Source organism: Panthera onca, chromosome F1, assembly GCF_046562875.1.
Source record: "Panthera onca isolate mPanOnc1 chromosome F1, mPanOnc1 haplotype 2, whole genome shotgun sequence".
Classification (NCBI taxonomy): domain Eukaryota; kingdom Metazoa; phylum Chordata; class Mammalia; order Carnivora; family Felidae; genus Panthera; species Panthera onca.
Window position 1 is genome coordinate 61,869,294 of NC_138355.1, and position 24,131 is coordinate 61,893,424.

Sequence of the window (24,131 nt, forward strand, 5' to 3'; positions counted from 1 at the left end):
ACAGTTCAGGTCATAATCTCACAGTCTGTGAGTTCGAGCCCTGCATCGGGCTTTGTGCTGACAGCTCAGAGCCTGGAGCCTGCTTCTGATTTTATGTCTCCCTCTCTCTCTGCCCCTTCCTTGCTTGTTCTCTCTCTCTTTCTCTCTCAAAAATAATAAACATTAAAAAAAATCCAAAAAAATCGCATGATTTCCACATTCAGCCAAGATAGATTTAGAGATACTGGCTTTACCGTCACCGAAACAACTGGAGAGAAAAAAAAATCAGACAAAATTAATGAAGCCATTTTCAAATCACTGGGCTTCAGGTAACAAAGGACAGTGATTCCCAAAAAATCGGGAACAAGTGCCGTGAGCTCTACGATTGTGCCTGCTCACTGCACTGAAAGAGTCCCAGGTTGTGTTTCTCTAGAGAACCTTGACTAATACAACATTCTTGAGCTTTGTTCTGTTTGTTCAGGTAAATAACCAGGAAATAGTTTGATTCTTTGGCGTCTTGGAGTTTCAGGTTTGTTAGGCGAGGTACGAGCAGCATTTAGTCTGAGTCGAGACCCTTCTGCGTACTTCATCCAGGTCTCCTAGAATCATAAGGTACTATTCTTGGCCCTATGTCAGGAACTGTTCCCTGGGAACAATTGGATAGTTTCTCTGATGTTGAGTAATTTTGTCAACCTCATGTGCCGATGAATTCTCAAAGAGGACCTTTCATGGATCCCCTGAGTGTTCGCTCTCTCACCCCACCCCATGCCTCCTCTTGGTACTCAGCCCTGTGAATTTTAGCTGCCTTGCTTTCCCTGGACTTTCAGCTCCGTCTCCTCAACTCCGGGTTCCTCACTTCTGTGCCACAATAGGGGACACCGACACACAGCCACACACATAGGTAGAAGAGGTTTTTTATAAGGAATTGACAAACGCACAAATGGAGGCTGAGGAGTCCCACAGTCTGCTGTCTACAAACTGGAGACCCAGGAAAGCCAGTGGTGTAATTCAGGTTGAGTCCCAAAGGGAGCTGATGGTGTAGATGCTAGTCAGGTCTGAAGGCCTGAGAACCAGGAGTAGCAAGGGTAGAAGAAGAATGATGTCCTAGCTCAAGCAATCCCAGAGAAAGGGGTGAATTCCTTTTGCATTTTGCTCTTTTCAGGCCCTCAGTGGATTGGATGATGCCTACCCATATTGGGAAGGGCAGTCTACTTTACTGAGTGAATCGATTCAACTGCTAATCTCATCTGGAAACATCCTCAAAAGCACAAAAATTAAGGTTTAATTTGGGTGCCCCATAACCACTCAAGTTGACACATAAAAGTAGCCATCACATTTGTTCATAATGTGTGGCATCCAATCAGGGATTACTAGTCATGCAAAGAGGCAAGAGAATAGAAACCATGATGAGGAGAAATATCAGCCTATCCAACCAAGAACTACCAGAGATGTTAGAATTAAGCAAGGATATTAAAATAGGTTTTATTACTATATTTTGGATGTTAAAAAAGTTAAGTAGAGACATAAAAGATGTTTTTTTTAAAAAGACCCAAATCAAACTTCTGGATTTGAAAACTACAGTGACAGTGATGATAAATATACTGGGTGGAAGTTGTGCTGGATCAGACATTGTAGGTGATAAGATTAGTGAACTTGAAGACCTAGCATTAGAAGCTATTCTATATGAAATACATAGGGAAAAAAGACTCAAGAAAACTCATCAGATTACCTGTGAGCTGTGGGACACTTTCAAGCAGCCTAGTAAATGGAACTGGAATCACTGGAGGACAGGATTGAAGAGGTGTTCAGAAACAGATTTAAAGACATAATGGTTGCAAATTTCTAAAATTCATGAAAGCTATAGATCCACATATTCAAGAAGTTCAATGAAACCCAAACATAAGAAGCATGAAGAAAGCTGCACTGAGGTATATCATAATCAAATTGCTCAAAAATACCTGATAAATAGCAATCTTAAAAGCAGAGAAAAAAAAGACACTTTACATAGAGAAGGATTAAGATAAGGTTGACATCAAGATTTCTTATCAGAACGCATGGCAGAATACAGTAGAATAAAATCTCTTAATATACTTGAAGAACAATATTGTTGACTTATAATATCATACCAAGGAAGATAATTCTGTAAAGCAAAGATTAAATGAAGATTTTTTTTTTTTTCCAATGTACAAGACCTGAATGAATTCACTGGCACACTTGTGCCTTGAGAAATGTTCAAGGAAGACCTTTAGGCATAAGGAAAATGGCAATAGGTGGAAATAGTGGAGCTACACAAAGGAGTGAAGGGTGCCAGAAGTGGTAGCCATATAAGTACATATACAAAACCATCATGTTACTATTTAAATGTAACTTCTTGTAGCATAGGGTTTCAAAAATACGCAAAATAAAATACAGGACAACAATAACATGAAGGTCGGGAGATGGAGAAGTGGTAATAACTCTTATAAAGTGGTTACTATACACATGAAGTAGTACAGTATCACTTGAAGGTGGACTGTGATAAGTTATACACTATAAACCCTAAAGCAACCACTAAACCACTAAAATAACAAGAGAAGAGAGAAATTAGAATCATTAAGAAGACTCAATGATCTGAAAGAAACCAGAATAAGAGCAAAAAGGGAACAAAGAACAGATGGAATAAATAGAAAAAAAGATGCCTAGGCTTAAACTTAATCATATAAGTAATCACATTAGATATAATTTGTCTAAATACCCCAATTCAAAGGCAGACGTGGTTAGATTGGGTAAAGAAGCAGGATGCAAATAGATGCCGTCAGGAATCATACTTTAAAAAGACATAAAAAGGTTAAAACTAAAAAGATTGAAAAAGATATCTCATGCTAATAGTAGTCAAGTGAAAGCTAGAGTGGCTGTATTAATACCAAAGTAGATTCTAGAGCAAAGTATATAACAGGGATAAAGAAAGTTACTTTCTAGGATAAAGTAGTCATTAGTCATAACAATGACTCCTAATAATAGAGCTCTAAAGTACATGAAGCAAAAGTTGATAGAAGTGAATGGAAAAATAGATATATGTGTATAATTATAATTAGAGATTTCAATATCCTTCTCTAAGTAGTTGATAGAATAGACAATGTGAATAAGGTTCTAGAAGATGTGAACAACATTGTTAACCAACTTGACCTGATGGACATTTATAGAACATCCCAGAAGAGCAGAATATATATGCTTTTTGAGTGCACATGGAGCATCTACCAAGATAAATCATATTCTGGGTCATAAACCGAATCTCAAAAAATAAAAAAGATTCATATCATACAAAGTATGTTTTCTGGACATGGTAAAAAAACTGAGTTAGAAAGCAGTAACAGAAAAATCTCTCGAAAATTTCCAAATATTTGGAAACCAACTGACATAATTCTGAATAACTTCTGGGTTAAAGAAGAGGGAAATCAGTATTTTGAGCAGAATGAAAATGAAAACAGCATATCAAGTTTGTGCAATAACAGTAAAGCATTACTTGGAAATTTATAGCACCATATATTAGAAAAAAAGAAAGATCTCAGATTAGTGACCTCAGTTTGTACTATAAGAGAGTAGAAAAAGAAGAGCATTTTGATCCTCAAGAAGCAGAAGACAAGAAATAAAGAGCATAACTCAATAGAAAATAAAAGGAAAGCCAATGAAAACAAAAGCTGGTTCTTTGAGATTAATAAAATTGATTAACCACTAGCCAGTGATCAGGGAAATAAAAGAGGAAACACAAACTACCAAGATCTGCAATCACACAGGGACATCACTACAGATTCTACAGAAATTAAAACAGTAAAAGGGAATGTTATGAATAATTTATGTTTATTTGATAGTTTAGATGAGGTGAAGAAATTCCATCTAAGACACAGATTGCAAAAGCCTACTCAAGCCTTAGGGCTATTAAAGAAATTGCATTTATTGTTAAAAACCTTTCTGCTAAGAAAACTCCAGGTCCAGATGGCTTCACTGGTGAATTCAGTTAAACATATTAGGAAGAAATAGTATTAATTCTATATAAACTCTTCTAGAGAATTGAAGATGAGAAAATACATCACAGTTCAAACCAGACCAAGATATAACAAAAAAAGAAAACCACAGACCAGTATCTCTCATGAGCATAGGCACAAAAATTCTAAATAAAATTGTAGCAAATCAAGCCCAATAATCTATAAAAATGATAATACATAATGACCAAGTATGGCTTATCCCAAGAATGCAAGGTTCATTTAACATTAGAAAATCAATCAATGTAAGTCACATATTAACGCATTTTAAAAATAACTTCCAAATGTTCTGCTCTACAGGCACAGAAAAAGCATTTAAACAAATCCAGTGTTGATTACAGATATTAAAAAAAAGAAGTAATCAGCAAACTAGGAATAGACAGGGGCTTAAAATAGCCTCTATGAAAAACTCACAACTAACGTCATACTTAATGGTGAATAATTAAATGCTTCCCCTTATGATCAGAAACAAAACAAGGATGTTCACTCTCACCACACCTGTTTAGCATTATAGTGGGGCACAGTGAGGCAATGACCAGTGTACTAAAGCAAGAAAAAGAAGTAAAGCATACAGGTTGGGAAGGAAGGAGTAAAATTGTAGCAGACAATTGGAAATTGAAATTGAAAAAAACCTTTCAGTGCAAAATAGCATCAAAAACTATGATTGCTTAAGGATAAATCTGGTAAAACTGTGAGACCTATAGTTGAAAACTATAAAATATTGCTGATATAAATTGAAGACCTAAATGCACGGACAGATATACATTGTTCAAGAGAAGACTAAATATTGTTATGCTATCATATTGTCACTGCGACAAACGGTATATCAAATATTAAGCTCCCCTGTGTGATCCCCAGAGTCAACGTAATCCTGATCAAAGTCTCACCAGGATTTTTTTTTTTTTTTTTAGAAAACAACAAGCTGATTATACAATTCATATGGAAAATTCAAGGGGCCTAGAACAGCATAAACATGACCCGATTTCAAGACTTAGAATAAAGCTGTGGTAATTAGGAGAGCATGGTATCAGTGTAAAGAGAGACAAAAAGATTATTGGAACAGAGAATAGACAATCCAGAAGTAGATCCCTACCACCTGGCAGTGGGCTTCAGACAAAGGAGGAGAGACAGAGTGGAGAAAGAGAAGTCTGTTCAACAAACAGTACTAGAACCATTGTAAATATCCCTGTGCAAAAAACCGAACCATACCTCAGTCAAACCTAAGTTAACTCAAAACGCTTCATAGAAGTGAATGTAAAGCCTAAAGCTATACAACGTCTAGAAAAAAAATTAAGCCAAAGGTTTCTTAGGTTTGACACAAAAAGCAGGATTCATTCATAAAAGAAACATTTGATAATTTGGATTTCATCAAAATAAAAACTTACGCTTTCCAAAATACACTATTAAGTGAATGAAAAGACAAGCCACAGACTAGGAGAGAATCATTGCAAAGCATGTACTTGAACAAGGACTTCTATCTGGAATGTATAAAGAACTATCAAAGCTCACTTAATAAGAACTCAGTAAAGTAACACTTCACCAAAGAAGATACGTGCATAGGAAATAAGCACATTTTAAAAATGCACATCATTACTTCTCGGGGAAATGCAAATTTAAACCACCATGAATTATCACTATATGCTTATTAGATTGACTAAAATTAAAAAGTGATTAAAATTAAAATACTAAGTATGGGAGAAGGTGTGGAGGAGCTGGAAATACACACTGCTGATGGGCAGTGTGTAAAAGGCACATCACCTTGGAAAACCATTTGTCGGCTTAAAAAAGTAGATGTCAAATGATCCAGTCATCCCTCTGCTAAGCATGTACCCCTGATAAATTCTACATCCATAGAAGGACTTGTATATCAATATACATAGCCCCTCTACTTGTAAAAGCCAAAACTTCGCGGCGGTGGGGGGGACCCTCAAACGCAGATCAACAGCTGAATAAATAAGCAAACTGTGATATATGCATACAATGGAATGCTATTGAGCAATAAAAAGCAATGAGAACCTTTTGATGTATGGGAGCTACATGGGTGAATCTCCAGTTAGGCTGAGATAAGCCAGAGAATTAGAATACATGGTGTATTATGTATTCCATATATAAAACTGAATGTGAACTATTATACAAATTCTGCTTGGGGTGGGGTTGGGCCCAGTCAGCAAGTGGCAGAAGGTAGGATTACCAAGGGGAGGAGAGGACTTGTGGAGGTGAAGGGTACATGCAGTTTGAATGTGATCGGGGTTTCACAGGTGTATTCATATGGTGACATATGAATACCAGACTGCACTTTGTGTAGCTTATTGCATGTGAATTTTATCTCAGAGCCGTAAAAAAAACAAAACAAAACATATATATATATATATATATATATATATATATATATATATATATATATTTGTCCCTTGTTACTTTCTAATATAAAAGTAGTATTCTATGTATTTTTCTCCACCCCTTCTTTAAAAAAAAAATTCTGGAAATCATACTCTGGCAGTATATAAAATCTATTAATTTTTTTTTCCAGTTTCACAGTTTCCTTTAGTGTATTCAGCAACTCTTCTATTGATGGACATTTTGGTTGTTTCTAGTCTTTTGTTATTGTAAATAATGATGGGATAACATAATTTTGTGCATATTACCTTTTCACCATTTGTTGTACACACAGTATCTTTGAGATCTTTGGAAGTGAGATTGTTACATCAAAAGGTAAATACATGAGTAATTTGGGGAGATGTTGCTAAATTCCCTTTCACAGAGGTTGTATCATCTTGTGTAATGATGAGCAATGTATGTGTAGAATATTCTCCTACATTCTCTCACCAGCAGAGTATGTTGTCAGATGTTTAGATCTTGCCAGGATAAGTAAGAAATGGTATCTCAGTGTAGGTTTAATTTGTAGGTCTTTTATTATGTATGAGCATGTTTCCATAGGCTTGTGAGCTATTACTAGGTCTTTTCCTGAGAACTGTTTGTTCAGTTTTTCAGCCCATTTTTCTGTAGGTTTGTTGGCTGCTTTCTTCTCTATCTGTACGGTTTATATTTTAGGAATATTAACCCTTGTCTCTAATGTTGCAAATATTTTTTCTCAGGTTGTCATCGTCAAACTGCTTGTTTTGCATTTTTTGTATGCAGGGGCTGGACAAATTTTTTAAATTTTTAAGTAGTTGTTTGCAAATCTTTTGGATTTTGAGACCTAATTGGAAAGGTTTTGTTCATAATACATTGAGAAATTCACCCATGTTTTTCCTAGTACTTGTTTTCACTTTTTTTACAATCAGGTGTCTGATCATTTGTAACTTATTATGAAAACCAATTTTATCATTTTCCGTATGGTTTATTTAGTTATGCTAATACCGCTTATTAAAAAGGCTTCCCCCCCCCCCAACTGACGTATTATATACCAAATTTTTAATGCAGTTGGGTCTATTTTTGGATTTTCTATTTTGTTCCATAATCTGGATTCTTGGGTCAGTACCTTACTTACTATTTTAATTGCAGAGCCTGCCTTCCCCTCCCTTTCCACCTCCCCTCCATTGCTCTTCGTTTTCAGAATTTTCCTGATTATTCTTCCGAATTGACGTTATATTAAACTTGAAGATGTACCTTTAAAGATTTGCAAACATCATTTTCCCTCCAGGGTAAATGTCCCCACTTTCTACGACTTTTAGAAGGAGTTTATACATAATCCTTACCCTTTCCCACAAGGCACATCACTGTAAAGTACGGAACCCAGAACTGAACCCTTTCGCATGCTGCGTAATGACGTGGCTCCTTAGAAGCAGCGTTATTACGGGGCATCAGCAAGAGTGTGGGCCGGCCAGCTCGTGGCGTAGGAAGGGGACAAGTTGAGCGGGGCACTGGAGATGCCGGGGAAGGAAGCCTCGCCCAGGGGACCGAGGCGCAGCCCCGGTCCTTACTAGGGGGTGGGAGAGGCTGCTCTCCCGCGTGGGCTGTAGGACAGATGCGTGCGGTTGCGGTCCCGGCACGCAGTGACACAAGACCGGCACTGAGGGGCGTGAGTGGCTGAGGGGCGTGAGTGGCGGGTCTGTCCCCAGCCCCTGCTCCTCCTCATAGCCCCCGGGGCCCTTTAAATCAGGCGGTCTCCCCCAGTTCCTGTGGCAGGTGAGCGTCCATCGGCCACGCCTCCCTCTTCTTCCGCGCAGGTCTGTTCGCTCTTCGCTGCCTCGCTCCGCCATTGGTTTGTGCCGCTGTGGCCCCGCCCACTGCGGGCCGGCCTCCGTAGGCGCCTATACGGCCTCTCACGGGCAGTGTCTGATGACGTGTTTTCCAGGAGGCGTTGGGGGAAAGTGCCAGCGGCGGGGGGAAGGCGAAGTTCACTCCCAGTGTCCGCCTCCTCAGCCGGCTCCTTTCCGAAGGAGGAAGCGGTGAAAGAGGGGAGGGGGTCCCAGTGCTGTTCACGGGGAAACGTCGCCTCTGCTCGGCCATCCCCACACAATGGATTCAGTTCCTGCCACTGTGCCTTCTGTCACCGCTTCCCCGGGGGACCCGGAACTTCTGGGACCCCTGTCGGTGCTCTACGCAGCCCTCATAGCCAAGCTACTGGAGGTGACGGTCCCCGCTCCCAGGGAGGGACCCCAGCTCTGGCAGGCGGGTAGACGAGTTCTGAGCGGAGTGGGCGCGCTGACCGGGGGAGGGAGAAATGGAGTGGGGTCAGGCCCGAGGCAGGCGAGGCGTTGTAGTGCTGTTTAGAGAGGAAAGGGGGAGTGTGTTTGAGGTTTCGTCACTTGCTCATTTGTTATTGATTGCTTAAATTGTACCAGGCATTGTGTTACTTTCTCATATGCGGTCACGATTTCTTCCGGTCCTTTTCCAGCGATCCCGGCACTGTTGGGGAATGGGGCCGGTATGATAGCTGCTTGTGTGTTCGTAGAGGGCAGTCAAAGTGTAGAAGCCGGCAGGTGTTTAACAATTGTATTCCAGGAAACATTTAAATGAAAGGCTTTGGGTTATGTAGAAGATGGTTAATCAGAGCAGTCTAGACCAGTTATCAGGAGCTGTCTGAGCTTACTCAGCATTTGTTTTTATATAAGAATAGAAGAGAATTAAGATTTAAAATCTTAGAGGAAAAACATATCATTTGTGTTATTCATTATCATTTTGGTTTTATTTGCAGCCACAAAAGGTGATTATTTCTCTAGGGTGTTCAATTTTTTGTTTCATGTGGCTTTTTAACTCATAAAAATTAGCTAAGAGGAAAGTATGATCCAGAGATTCTAGACAGGTCTTAGACAACATGATGTGGTGAGACCTATTGTAAAGTGGAAATACATGTTCAGCTTAAAGACATTTAGATTCGTGATATTCAGAAACACTTCATGCCAAACAAGAAATGGGCTGCCAGTATCCCAGCTTTCTTGAAGCAGTGGAAGCGACTGAAGATTTTTGATGGAGAAGTTTTCTCATGGAGGTTCATTTAGAATTTCTATGGATGACTCTTTGTGACTGCTCTATTGTAAATTTCCTCATGGTTTGCTATTTCTAATATTTCTGTTTCAGTTGGTTGCTACATTGCCTGATGATGTTCAGCCTGGGCCTGATTTTTATGGATTGCCATGGAAGCCTGTACTTATCACAGCCTTCTTGGGAATTGTGTCATTTGCCATTTTCTTCTGGAGAACTGTCCTTGTTGTGAGTAAATTAAACTTACGCCTTGACTCATCAAGACAAAGGATATTTTATAATCACTGGCCCTTTTGTTTTTTTCTTCAGTTACTAACATGAACACAGATGCTTATAATCTAAATTAATCTTGTGAAATAATTCAGTGTAATCTTTGTTAGCAAAGACTTAATGGGAAAACTTCAATTTATGAATCTTAGGTAAAAATCTAACGGTTAAGTGTATGTATACCTACTTGAGCACTTATATACCTTTTTTTTTTTTTACTTTTTTTTTTTTTTTTTTTCCAATTTTTTTTTTTTTTTTTTTTTTTTTTTTGGGACAGAGAGAGACAGAGCATGAACGGGGGAGGGTCAGAGAGAGAGGGAGACACAGAATCAGAAACAGGCTCCAGGCTCCGAGCCATCAGCCCAGAGCCTGACGCGGGGCTCGAACTCACGGACCGCGAGATCGTGACCTGGCTGAAGTCGGACGCTTAACCGACTGCGCCACCCAGGCGCCCCTTTACTTTTTTTTTAAATGTTTATTTTTGAAAGAGAGAGACAGAGTGTGAGTGGGGGGAGGGGCGGAGAGAGAGAGGGAGACACAGAATTGGAAGCAGGCTCCAGGCTCTGAGCTGTCAGCACAGAGCCGGATGCACAGCTTAACCCCACTAACTGCAAGATCATGACCTGAGCTGAAGTTGGACACTTAACCAACTAAGCCACCCAGGTGCCCCTGTACATTTCTAATGAATTGGGAACTTTTACAGCTATCTTGAAAAGCACTTAAATACTATATATCAGAATCCTTAACATTTTTATATCCTTTTATTATAATATATTGTCATGTCTTATAATGTATTCTAAGGAAATAACTAGTCATGCATTAAAAATGTTGTGTAAGGGTGTTCAATGGAACACTATTTATTAGAGTGAAAACTTGGTACAAACTAAACGATTCATAGTAGGGGAATTGTTCAATTCTTGTATATCCGTATAATGGGATACTAGGTAACTCTAACTGTATGTATTTCAAAGACACTGGAGCCTAGAAAATGCTCCCAGTTTAATATTAAGTGGAAAAAAGCAGAAATCAAGACCTTAAAGTATAGATAAATGTATATTATATAAATACAGGTACAAACAAAAAATGCTACAAAACAAGAAAACAGTAAAACAAATATTTGTATCTAGGACACTAGGTAATTTTTCAGTCTTTTTCCAATTGTATCTGTTTCACAGATTTTCTGATTTGGTCATGTGTTAATTGTGCCCATAGAATATCTTTTTATTTAGAAATACAGATTATGTTAGTATCCAGAGAAATACTTATTCATTGTTCTCTCGTTGCACAAGTGGTGGTAAAGTCACTTAAAAAGAAAGGTCTTTTGCCTGGATTCCTGTGAAGAGTCTTTTAACCTCACAGGACTTTTCCTCAGATGAGAGGAGAAAGGGAGCATAGAAAGGATGAGTGGAAGGGGGAAAAGGTGAAAATTTTTTTTGTTTCCCACTCTTGTTTCTCCCATCTAAAAAATCCTAAAACCTGTTTACATTTTCACAGGGTGAGGCGGGCTTTATGTCCTAACTGCTGCTTCTCAGCCTTTATGTTTGACTTTGGAACCGTGGGCCCTGCTCTTAATTTGCTTGGTTCTTGCTTCTTCCCTGCCTCCTCCTGCCTGCTGATCTGGGTGAAAAAGAAATCTGGTGCAAAAGAAGCTTAGTCTCTCATTAGCAAGGCTGTGACATTAGAGAAACAGCGATTTCTTTCCATGTTGGAACTCGGACTGCATTTTCCTATAATGACATTGTTAGAAGTGGTGTTAGATACTTAGATATCATGGATGATTTATGGACTGACTTGGGTATCTCATTACCATTTTGTAACTTTTGAATGTGGACATAAATTCTGGGTCACAAAGACATTCGGTGATACAATTTAAAACAAATTGAGTATCGCTTAGATTTTATAACCCTGTACTTCAATGCTGTCTTTAGAGATGAGGTAGAGGTTAGTTGTCATTTCTTTTGTTCGTGAATTTTCCTCTAGCAGTCTTCTTTCCCTTTTAGGTTGAGGACCACTGTGTTTAAAGATTTGGGAAAATGAGATGATCTAGTTTATTAGATTTCTAAACTCAGCCAATTGCCAACCTTTTTTTTTTTTTTTTTGTAACGTTTATTGATTTTTGAGAGAGAGCATGCAAGTTGGGGAGGGGCAGCGAGAGAGAGGAGGACAGAGGATCTGAAGTGGGCTCTGTGCTGACAGCACAGAGCCAAATGTGGGGCCCAAAGTCATGAACTGTGAGATCATGACCTGAGCCAAAGTTGGACACTCAACTGACTGAGCCACCCAGGTGCCCCATCCAGTTGCCAACTTTTAATAGGATTTAAGATGTTTTCTGGTGAGAGAAAGAGATGTTATCTTAGTACAAAGATTATGCCTTTAATCTTGTTTCCTGAGAGTCTCTTTGAATGATCATTGTTTCTAGACCTCATTCTGGCTGTTTGGGGTTGTCAAATGAGTGATTTCAGGTAAAAGAAGCATTAGTGTATTTAATATGAAAAGACCCATTTCCACTATTAATGTTAAGTGCTTATTTAATAAGATTGGTGCTCTTTTAATAGATAAAAATACCTTTAGTTGCAAAATGAGGTATTCACTTTAGTGCTTTTATTTATCAGAAACTATGAGGTATCACTACCAATTAGATTTGAAATGCTTTTTAACCTTTTGTTACTTTTAATCTTACAGATTATTATTTTGAACCTGTTATTAAATTTTCATTTAGTTATGATTTGACTTGTATATATTATTTCTGTAATATTATATAATACTATAATATTTCTATTAACGTTTTGACATCTAATTTTTTTTTCTTCTAGGTAAAGAATAGAGTATATCAAGGTAAATATTTAGGCTTATTTTGTTACTTGTACTCTTCCCCCAGTATTGGTGTTTGATCTGAGTTGATTCTGTATGTAAGCTAGAAGTAGATAACAATGACATCTGATGTCTGATTGATTTATTCACTCCTGAACATTTTACTAATCCAGGTTGCTAGCTTGGATGACACAATAGTTGGTGATGCCACCAAATGAAACAGGAGATGAGATGGGACAAATTGTGGGAGTAGGAAGAAGATGACTAGTTAGATTTGGGGCAGACGTGTCAATGTGAACAGTATTCCTGTGCTCACGGTGTAACCAACACTATACATTTACTTAGGAAGGTAATTTGAGGACTAGAGATGTAAATCTACGTGCTTATGTTTATTGTCTCTTTCTTTTTGCAAATGACATGTATCCAAAATGATCACATTTACTAAGAAGAAAGGTACTTCATAAAGGGAAGGATATCAAGCTAAAGTATTTTATTCTACTTCCTATCTTTGAAATAAATTTAAATTGGAGTTTCTCATTGAAATAAAGGTCCTTATCATATTTTTCTTAAATTTTAGTAGTGTTTTTATACCCTTATTGCTGTCAGCTACAGATTGCTTTTTTAAGGGCATAATAGTTATGTTCGGGAGTCCTTTTCCTTCATAGTGCTAGGTAGCATACTGCTGTTACATTGGGTAATTCAGTTTTATTTAGTGATCATAGTAATCTTATGGATTTCCCCTCCCTTCTAGTCACTGAACAGCAGATTTCTGAGAAGTTGAAGAATATCACGAAAGAAAATGCAGAACTTGTACAAAAATTGTCAAATTATGAACAGAAGGTATAATTATTCTTTCAGTATTTATTTCAGTATATTCCCTCATGATTCCAGCTTGGACTATTTCTTCCTGTATCATAGTTCAGTTACTATGGTTATTTTAAAATTTCATTATTTCCTGCAAACCATCCAAATTGGAAGTAGTCATCCTATGTGTAAAGTATTGTTTTCTTCTCTAAGGGGTTACCTACTCAGAGGTATGTTTGGATAGCACTGTGATTTACATTTCTTAATTCTGAGTGCTTTATTTTCTATAGATCAAGGAATCAAAGAAACATGTTCAGGAAACCAAGAAACAGAATATGATTCTGTCTGATGAAGCAGTTAAATTTAAGGTAAAAATCCCTTCTCTTTTTGAGATTACATCCTGAAAACAAAAGAAAAATAGTGAGTAATTACTATTAATGTCTGTTAATAGGATAAAATCAAGAAACTTGAAGAAACGAATGAACTTCTGGATGATACAGCAAAAAATCTGCGTGTTATGTTAGAATCCGAGAGAGAACAGAATGCAAAGAATCAGGACTTGGTAAAGTTTTGCTGCAAAGCATTACTGTGATTTTGCTTTCTAACTGCCATGTAGGGGCGGGTGAATTCAACTCTGCATTTTCCCATGCTTTAACTAAAGGAAGAGTGGGAGTCAGGGAAGTTGAACCCGCACCCATCCGTCTTCATAGAATCTTAAATGCTAGTACCACAAGTTGTTATTTTTATGGCTCTAAGAAGTATTTGTGTTCTTAGCCCTGGATAATTTTCGTATTGCTTGGCTCTGCCCTCTGAAACATATGGAACAACTAAGAAACCGTAGCCCAGTCGAACAGTTCTAGTACTTTTTTTTTGTTTTGCATGATCCTTTTTAAAACAAGCCTTTTAGAACAGTTTTTAGAATTTCAGAAAGGTTGCAGTGCTGGTCTAGGGGGTTCCCATACACGGTACACCCAGTCGAGCTTGTGCACCGGGTTGATCCGGTATTTGCCAGCTTTCTCCGCTCTATTCACCGGTTCCCACTCTTGGTGTGCTGTTCTCTTTGGAAGGAAGGGACTGCACGCGGCCCCCAGCCGAGAGCCTGAAGAGTAGGCACCACCTCCTTGAGGAGGCAGTATCTTCACAAATTATTTGGAATTCTATAAGTGAGATTTATTTTTGTGTTCTGCCTCAAGGCCAACCATTTTTCAGTTCAGGCAGGAGGATTTTTAATTTTTTTTTTAAAGTTTATTTTTGAGAGAGAGCGCACAAGCAGGGGAGGGGCAGAGAGTGAGACACAGAATCCAGCCTGAGCTGTCAGCACAGAGCCCGACGTGGGGCTGAAACTCACGAACTGCGAGATCGTGACCTGAGTGGAAGTCGGATGCTTAACCTACTGAGCCACCCAGGTGCCCCAAGAGAATTTTTAAAGTGACCTTGGGGATTTTTTTTTCCCCTACCAATAGGAAAAACCATTGATTTGAACTAGATTACGTGAAAGTTTGTTTTTTCTTTCTTTTTTTCTTTCCCCTTTTCGGTCTGGTCATCTACCACGTTATCTCACAGTCGGGAAGGTTGTGGATGGCATGTGATAGAACTCCGATTATTTTTTTCTTTCCTTACCTCTTTACCTTCTTGACTTTTCTCCTCGGCTGAAAGTGAATCACCTGCTTTTACCTGAGAAGTAGGGGATGGCCCTGGAATGATGTTTCATCTTTTTAGCATATATCCCACTCTTCTACTGAAATTCTACTACATTTTTTTTGTGTGTGTTCTTTTTCCACATGGCAGATTCTGGAAAACAAGAAGTCTATAGAGAAGTTAAAGGATGTTATTTCAGTGAATGCCTCCGAATTTTCAGAGGTAAAGCTGTCTGTAATTTCTGCAGGATTGCGTGCCTTAGTTTTGTTGAGGAGCAGACATTTGATTTTTGTTAGGATATGCAATAAATGAAAACTATATGATGTCTAATTGAGAAAGTGTAACACCTCCCCACCCCACCTCCCCTTTGGAATTAATTCACTAATAGTGTTTTGCATTAGGTTCAGATTGCTCTTAATGAAGCTAAACTTAGCGAAGAGAAGGTGAAGTCTGAATGCCATCGGGTTCAAGAAGAAAATGCTAGGCTTAAGAAGAAGAAAGAGCAGGTAAAGGAAAGTTTAACATCCTAGATTATGTGAACTAGGGGACTGAGTATCATTACCTCTTGAGTATCTTTTTTCAGATCTTTTTTTAGGGAAATGAAATATGTATGCAGAACTCTATTCTTAGATATGCAAAGTTTAAATTGTGTTCCCAAAATTGAGTTCATGTATATATCCTCCATCTGTTCTGGATTTTCTATTCTCTACAATTCCTTATAGCTATCAGAGTGTTTAGTCTTTTCCTTGTCAAATACAAACCAGTTACTAACTTGAATAGCCTCAGGATGATGGATTTGCTTCTTGACCAAAGAATTTGGTATTCGTAACCCTCCTTTGAGCAATTAACTGCTTCACTGACCAAGGGAAGGTTACATGACATGCAGTGGACATGGGAGACAGGGAGATGTGCTCCTGGGTTCCTACTGAAGTGAATTATTTGAAGTGGCTGCAGTTTTCTGAAGGGTACAGTAAACTGGATTGACTTCCTTGACAACTCTCATGTTCTCACTGCAGTTCTGAGGGTAGGAGCCATTGCCCCCTCTCCCTTCACCAAGGCCTCAGTCCATAGTGACAGGCTGAAGAGTAGCATGGGCCCCTGCTTCCCTGTGTCATTCACATGGTCCTGACGTGTCCAGTGCAAAAGCCCTAGCCTTTGGAAATTCATGTGTTTTAACATTTCAGTTGCAGCAAGAAATCAAAGATTGGAGTAAATCACATGCTGAGCTCAGTGAACAAATTAAATCATTTGAGAAGTCCCAGAAAAATTTGGAAGTAGCTCTTACTCACAAAGATGATAATATTAACGTAAGTTTATTCTCTTGAATACATGCTTAATTCTCATGAACTCCCACGAAATCTTTTTGAGAGGCTCTTTCTAATACCCCTTTGCTTTTTTTCTAGGCTTTGACTAATTGCATTACACAGTTGAATCGCTTAGATTGTGAATCTGAATCTGAGGGTCAGAATAAAGGAGGAAATGAGATGGATGAATTAGCAAATGGAGAAGTGGGAGGTAAGATGGGTTTCAGGGAGGTTGGACCTCTTTTTGTGTTCCTGTCTTTAAGTACACCACTGCTCTTTTTGGCTGAGTGAACTTCCTCGTAAGTGCTAGAGTTGTAGACGCAAGTCACTGGAATTGTGCACACGTTTGTGTGCATTGGGCAGAGGTGGGTGGCGGGGCGTGGTATAGCAGTGGGTATGCTGTGAGCACAGACTCTGCTTTTCCATCTAGAGCAGCATAGTCGTGACTTCCCCTCCAAGTACTGAGCACTGAATAGCAGGAGAAATTTATTTCTCAGAGCACTGAATAGCAGGAGAAATTTATTTCTCAGTGCCGTGGAGATGACATTTAAATTTAGTGCCCATCATCTGTGTAGCTTTGCGGTTTTAAGGCCTACAACCAATTTTTTTTTTAAATTTATTTATTTTTTTTTAACATTTATTTATTTTTGAGACAGAGAGAGACAGAGCATGAACAGGGGAGGGTCAGAGAGAGAGGGAGACACAGAATCTGAAACAGGCTCCAGGCTCTGAGCAGTCAGCACAGAGCCGGACGCGGGGCTCGAACTCACATACCGCGAGATCGTGACCTGAGCTGAAGTCGGACGCTTAACCGACTGAGCCACCCAGGCGCCCCATGGCCTACAACCAATTTTAGGAGCACTGAGGTGGTGGGAGCCATAGACTACTTGAGACCCAGAGAGTGGAGCTAAAGGGTAGCAGTGTTTACTGATGAGGGACATGTTTCTAGATACTTTTTCAAGTTGGATATTGCTTGCATAGTGGGTGTTTTCAACCACACCTGGTAGCAGATTCAAGGGGAGAACAGGACAGTAAGTCTTTCTAAATAAGATACCTGAGGGGCACCTGGGTGGCTCAGTCGGTTACGCGTCCAACTCTTGATTTCAGCTCAGGTTATGATCTCACAGTTTGTGGGATCGAGGCCTGCATCAGGCTCTGTGCTGACAGTGAGGAGGGAGCCTGCTTGGGATTCTCTGTCTGCGCTTCCCCTGCCCCCTCACCCCTCCTCCACTCGTGTGTGTGTGTGTGTGTGTGTGTGTCTGCGTGCATGTGCATGCACATGCTCTTTCTCAGAACAAACAAGTAGATTTAAAAAATAAGAATAATAAATAAGATACCTGACCTGAGAGAGAAGAGCCTTCATTCACACATCCCTTCTTGTTTGAGAATGGCACAGATACCATTTTTCTTGTGCAAACTAGGAATTTACTTTTTGAATCTAAGTTTGCAATTCTTTTAAAAGTCATGGAGCCTCATCAGTTGTATTGGTTAATTTGGTTTTCCTTTGAATGTTTGAATACTGTAATTGTTTACTTTTGGAGAAATCAAGAAAATATAGTTAAAAAGCAAAGGAGGAAAAAGCGATTAAAGCGTTTTGTATTTTAGGTGACCGGAATGAGAAGATGAAAAATCAAATTAAGCAGATGATGGACATTTCTCGGGTATGATCTTTTTTGCGGAGTACCATGAGTGCCTGTGAATTCTCACTGTGCCTCCCTTGTAAGACCATTTCGCTCTTTTGGAATTTTTAGACGCAAACTGCAATATCAGTAGTCGAAGAGGATCTAAAACTTCTACAATTTAAGCTTAGAGCCTCGATGTCTACTAAATGCAACCTGGAAGGTAGGCTCCTTCCTGAGAAGAAGGTGCTGCGTTTCTTACCCCCTCTCGCATCCCTCCACCCCCAGTTTGCAAGTCCCGTGTACACACACAGCCCAGCTGTTCTATCCTTCACAGACCAGATAAAGAAATTGGAAGAGGAGCGCAGTTCGCTGCAGTCGGCCAAAGCCGGCCTGGAAGGCGAATGCAAAACCCTGAGGCAGAAGGTGGAGATTCTGAACGAACTGTATCAGCAGAAGGAGATGGCTCTGCAGAAGTAAGATGCTCACGCCTCGCCCTTTGCTGTCGTGTCGTGTTGTGTGAGCAAACGTGGGACTCCTGGACAGAATTCTGTCTTTTGTGAACATTATTTGTGGGGCTTTGCCATCGTAGTTAGTAGAGATTGGTCTTTGTCTCTTTTTCGTTTCCCATAACTTGCATTTTTCTTCCATTCCAATCAGTCATCTGAAATCGTGGCCGGCGCAGTTTCCCGGTGCCGGTGTCACCGCTGTGCCTGCCGTGTGGAGACCCACCTGCTCCCTGTCGTGGCTCCACCACGAGCTTCACTTTGTTTTTTTGTGGCATTTAAGTAACTGATCTGTCCTGTGTTTGGTCTACTACTTCTTAATGTATAGACTTTCAGAATCCTGAGTGATTTGTAGGACATGATGTTTAGTAGAATAAATGTTCCAGAAGGAATATTTAGTTATAGGAAGGTGTTCTAAGTTTTGGACTTCATATAGTCAGATGCTCACATTAAACTTTAAACAGTGTAATTGTGGCAAGGACGTTTGGAGTTCTAAATCTCGAAATGCCGGATTGGTGTGTAGGTTTAGGTATTAATCTCCTGAAATCTACAGCTCAGGTTTGGAGTTAGGTGTGTCTTGTGAAAGACACTTTTGCGGTTCATTTTACGTTTTCTTCTCCATGAAAATACCCGCGTTCTCTAAAAATAGCTTGTCAGTGGCAGTTGCCATATGGGTTTGCTCCTCTGCTTTACTCTTCGGCATATCCTGGATTTCTGAGAAGGCTTGTCCTGCTAAGCATACTTCCTCTTTTTGAAATTTAAGCTCAAGCTGCTATTGCCTGATGCCGTTAAACATGGAAACCATACCACTGATGTTTTCTCTAACTCCTGGCTCACCACACAATCAGTTTAGATTTTCCAAATTTCTTTCAGGCCAGCCCTCTAAATACCTGGCCTCTTTCAGAGAAATATTTCTCATTACGTTACTTTCGTAAAGAGCACTTCTCTGCCACCAGAAGTAATCTGAATGTCCTAAACGGCAGTTGTTTTCTTGACGATCGTCATCGTGGCACTACTTTATTCCGTTCGTCCGACACGCGCAGAGTCACCGTGCCTGGCTTGTACCCCGCTCTTCCTCCCCATATCCTCTTCCCTGCCAGTCCCTGACTCATCACCTCTTCCCACTTTCCCTTTCTTGCACCCCCTCCTCCAGGCTCCGATGAATTCTGTCTCAGCCCAGAGTGAGCTTTCTAAAACGCGAGTCTTCGTGTCCTCCTGTGCTTACAGTCTTTGAGAAATGCTCCACTGTCTTGTGGATCGGTGCCGGACTGTGTCGCGGGCACGTGGCGCACTCCCCTCAGTTGCGGGAGCTGCCTCTCGGGTGCATGTCTTGTAGCGACGTGGGGCGCGTCCTGCCCTGTGGCCGCTTGGAGCCTGTGTGCGCTGCTTTCTCTGCAGTGAAAGGTCCTTTGGCAGTATTTCCCCCTGGCAGCCTCTGCCTCCCGAAAAGTTCACGTTCCTTCAAATCTTTTCCGACGTGAGTTGCAGCAATAAATAGGTAGGTAGCTGAAGAGACTGGGGGAGTGCCCATCTTTTCTTCTAACGTAACTCCTAAATATATGTTTAGATTTAAATCTACCTGTTGCTGTTTGCTTTCTATTGATGGCCTGTTCTGTGTTCTTTTGTTTCTTCCTTCTTTCTGTCTTTGGGGTGTTTGAATATTTTCAGTAATTCTGCTTTTCCCCTGTGTACACTGGGTAGTTACAGGTTGCCATTCCCCTCTCCAGCTAATTACCCGAAAGACCACACCATACACCCTGAACTTGTCAAAGTCTGACCTGAATTAATGGATTTACCTCTTTCTGGGCTTTAGCCCCTGCCTTAGGTGCTGTCCGAATAATTCTCTAGACACCTACCCTCCACACGTTTCTCCCGTCTTGTCGCACTGCCTTCTGGCCAGTGTTCCTTCTGTTGATGCACAGATTCATAGTTCCTGTGGTTCTTCGTTGTCTGCACACCTGCAGTCTTTCCTTCGGGGTCGCGTTCATTCTACTTGAAGGACGTCCCTTAGTGGCAGATTCGATCCGTGTGTCTGTGCGAGCGTGTCTCTGTTAGGGCCCCCCCACCGCGTGCGCAGCCGCTTAATGTCATCACTGTAGAAGCAAGCAGGTACTTGCCGGTTTTATAGTCTCTGTGAGGAGTCCAGGATCAGGCTTCTTTTCCTTGTTCACACGTCTCACCCCTGCCCTTGTTGCCCTCAGTCATTCTTTCTGACTTTCAGCAGCTTTACCGGGAGGTGCTCAGGTCTCCCTGCTTCCCTGCCCTCCCCCATCTCGTGTGCATTTATGCTGCTTGGGGTCGTAGGCACCTCTTGATTTGGGGGTCCTTGTGTATTCTGCCTCATTCTGTCTTCTTTTCAAATTCCATTTACACTGTTTTTTATGATCTCCCCTGTGTCCCCTACATTCTTACCAGGATTTGCTTCATTCTGCATTGGTTTTTACCTGCCCTGTCTCCCAGTGTGCTAAAATCTCACTTTGCTTGCCAGATCAGCTGCTGAAGTCATTCAGTTCATGTCAGTGACTGTGTTTCAGTTTTATAGTTTCTCTTCTGTTAACATCTGTTAATTGTGACTTTTACTTTCTTGAATATGTAAGGCATAATTATTTTGATGTGTGTGTAATGATTCCCATGTGTGGATACCTGATGGGTCCATCCCTCGTTTTTTAGAATTTGATCTCGATGTCTTGTAGAGTGCCCGGTCAATGATTGAGAGGCAGAAATTGTGTATTAATTGTAGAGGAAATGAGAGGGGTGATGTGATTTTCCTACAGAAAAGATGGGAGTTTATTTCTAGCACGTGGTCATTTGATTTTTAATATAGTCAGCAATTCAGATCCTTCGGAAATGGCCTCATCCCTTCAAAGGACACTGTATTGCCTGTCTGCATAGCTCTTTCGAGTCTCAACCCAAACCCTAGGGCTTTTACTGGGGGTCCCCGTCATTGGTAACCTTGAACTCCACTTATTTTTCTTAGAACCCAGGGTCCGTTGAAAGCTATGCTCAGTCTCCTAAGGTCTCTGTTGTCTTCAGTGTGTGGGATGAACCTGGGGAAAAGGTGGCTTCAGATACCAGGCTTTCTTGTAATTCTGAGATTCCTCTTCCTCCTGGTACTTGGTCTCATATATTCACTTGTTAGCTAATACATTAGCTCTCTGATGCCTCCACGCACATTTTTTATGTTTTTGTCCAGTGTTCTAATCGTTCTCAGTATTCTCAGACCAACTCCTTCATCACTGGAAAAAACATTGACTCATCTTTTCTCACATCTCTTCCTAAGCCAGAGACAGGGATTTTCCTCTTGTTATGTGCATCTTTTACACGGTAAACTGTGAGCTTTGTTAGTGCAGGGAGAGTACTTTGCTCATACTTTTGACTTAGCGTCTTACTAGGTAACCAATATATCATAGCCACTCATACGATATTTTGCTGAGTATTAAGTATAAAAGAATATATAAACCTTTCTTCTCTTTCCTGTTATTAAACCCTTTAACTATAGCTCTTCTCATTTTGCTTCTGATTCATAGAAATTTAAGTTTCAAGTTAAGTGTTTTTTGAATTAGACTTACGGGCAAAGATGTACAAGGGCAACGAGAATAGCATTTTTATTTTTATGTTTTTTGAGAAAGAGAGGGCACAAGTGAGTGAGAGGGAGAGAGACAGACTCTCATGAGGGAAGAGAGGGAGAGAGAAGTGGGGCTCACCCGATGCAGGCCTTATGCTCACCTGAAGTACGGCTTGAACTCATAAACTGAGATCATGACCTGAGCTGAAGTTCTATGCTTAACTGACTTGAACCACCCAGGCGCCCTGAGAACAGCATTTTTAAACCTTTAAACATTGCTGCCATTGCAGTCTGTTTTATAGTAGATTAACATCTTGAGTTTGAAGGTTAATTGGGTTAAAACCAGTTTCCAGTAGGTAATATCCTGATAATGCAACATCTGGGATTCTTTATCTGTTTTATTCACTAGACATTGCCAGTTCTGAGATTGTTCTCAAATCACAATTCCGTTGAAATAGGTAGTAGGTGTTCCATATCTGAAGTGTGGGAATGTTCTGTGGTTAATTGCACAGGTTACAAGACATGTTCTAAAAGGCCTTCTTTGGCCGACTGTCTTATTGTGGTACCCGTCTCGGATTGAGAAGCAGTCCTTCCATGATAGCAATAAGGAAAGTAACTATAGGTTTCCTGTGGTAGAAATAAGAGAAGTAATGATCGCTTGCTTTACCTGAAGCTTACCTGTGTGAGGTTGAGCAGCCCGGGCCTTCCACAGGGAAGTGGGCTTTCACTGTGTTAAGCACAAGGAACTTGTCCCTGGGCATGTAGAGTTTTTGACATTTCTTTACTGGTGAGTGAAGAATTATGAGACATTAGAAAGTGCAGGTGATTTGCCAACAGGCTAGAGATTGATTTTTTTATCCTTGAATGGCAGGTTTGAGCTCTCTCCTGACTTTGTACGTCTGCTGCGTGTTTTAGAGAGGAGGGGAAGGTGATGTGTGCTTAGAGGCATTCAAGCCACTGGGAAGACAAACACTTTCGACTGACGACCGATTTTGTCTTAGGAAACTGAGTCAAGAAGAGTATGAGCGGCAAGACCGAGAGCAGCGGCTGTCAGCTGCAGATGAAAAGGTGCTTTTGGCTGCAGAGGAAGTAAAAACGTACAAGTGAGTTCAGCTTCGAAAGAGGGGTCAGCGACTGGGGAAACTACTGTTGGCTTCTTAAAAAAACATGTTACAGTGTGTAGAACAAAGTAGCCCAGAACATAAATAAACGGTCAAAGGGTGTAAGTACAGTTAATTCATGTGAGGGAAAAAAAAAGTTTAGGTTAACAAAGGAAAAAACGTCACATTAACAGACTTTCTTTATACCCAATACTGGCAAGACCGTAAGGGAACTTGGTTCGTGCCAACGGTTCCGGGGGGTTTTGTGTGTTGGAGTAATTGTTTTCGGAAGGCTGTTTGCTGTAATGATGTAGCAGAAATCTTGAAAGCGATTGTGCCATTTGATAGACTCAGGGGTGGCAGCTCTGGGAGATCTTCCGTGGCTATACTTAATGGAGGAGAAAGATATCTTTAGCAGAATTGCTTGAGAACATCGAGGAACAGTCGTAAGATTAGCGTATCAACTCAGAATCTCCAGCTGGTAAATAGTAGGGAAATTAATATTAGTTTTGATCATCTTATGCTCTTCTTATGACCACGAGGCTGTGGATGGAGCCCGGAGCCCGCAGGAGTGCAGGTGTTACAGTCAAGGGGGTGTGGTGAGACTGTTGAAACTATTCTTTAGTTGCACTTTAATTGATAAACGCAAGTGTGATTCTTAGGCGCAGAATTCAAGAAATGGAGGATGAATTACAGAAAACCGAGCGCTCGTTTAAAACCCAGGTAATTACCATACTGCCCTAGAGCTGCAGAATTCTTTGGTAGCTAGTGGACTATTGTAGTGCCTGTTAAACGAGTCCCTAAACACAGCTTTTGATGTGTTGTCTTTCCCAGATTGCTACTCACGAGAAGAAAGCTCATGATAACTGGGTAAGATTTGTTTTTCCTTTCCTTTATTTTGTGTGTGGCCCACCACAACTGATTTGGATCTTGTTTTCTCCAACAGCTCAAGGCTCGTGCTGCAGAAAGAGCTATCGCTGAGGAGAAGAGGGAAGCTGCCAACCTGAGACACAAGTATGGGATACTGAATTGCGTTTTCAGTGCGTTTTAGGGTTATTACAGGCTGTGCTTCTGGTTATCGCATGGGGGAGT

At 40.4% G+C, this 24,131-nt stretch overlaps 1 protein-coding gene across 5 annotated transcripts in view; it reads left to right on the forward strand.

Moving 5' to 3' along the window:
• The window catches only part of MIA3 (MIA SH3 domain ER export factor 3), a 54,978-nt gene that overhangs the window by 25,899 nt on the left and 4,948 nt on the right, over positions 1–24,131 (forward strand). For 2 of the 5 annotated variants that reach the window (XM_060644404.3, XM_060644406.3), the window contains exons 7-22: positions 9,522–9,653; positions 12,506–12,527; positions 13,255–13,343; positions 13,598–13,675; positions 13,759–13,869; positions 15,096–15,167; positions 15,347–15,451; positions 16,130–16,252; positions 16,349–16,460; positions 17,855–17,910; positions 18,001–18,091; positions 18,206–18,344; positions 22,941–23,042; positions 23,702–23,762; positions 23,874–23,909; positions 23,986–24,053. In XM_060644404.3, the coding sequence (XP_060500387.3) occupies positions 9,522–9,653; positions 12,506–12,527; positions 13,255–13,343; positions 13,598–13,675; positions 13,759–13,869; positions 15,096–15,167; positions 15,347–15,451; positions 16,130–16,252; positions 16,349–16,460; positions 17,855–17,910; positions 18,001–18,091; positions 18,206–18,344; positions 22,941–23,042; positions 23,702–23,762; positions 23,874–23,909; positions 23,986–24,053 (1,397 nt within the window). Of the gene's footprint in view, positions 1–8,279; positions 8,571–9,521; positions 9,654–12,505; positions 12,528–13,254; positions 13,344–13,597; positions 13,676–13,758; positions 13,870–15,095; positions 15,168–15,346; positions 15,452–16,129; positions 16,253–16,348; positions 16,461–17,854; positions 17,911–18,000; positions 18,092–18,205; positions 18,345–22,940; positions 23,043–23,701; positions 23,763–23,873; positions 23,910–23,985; positions 24,054–24,131 lie in introns of those variants that run through there. The other 3 variants (XM_060644409.3, XM_060644410.3, XM_060644407.3) reach the window with 3 other exon arrangements.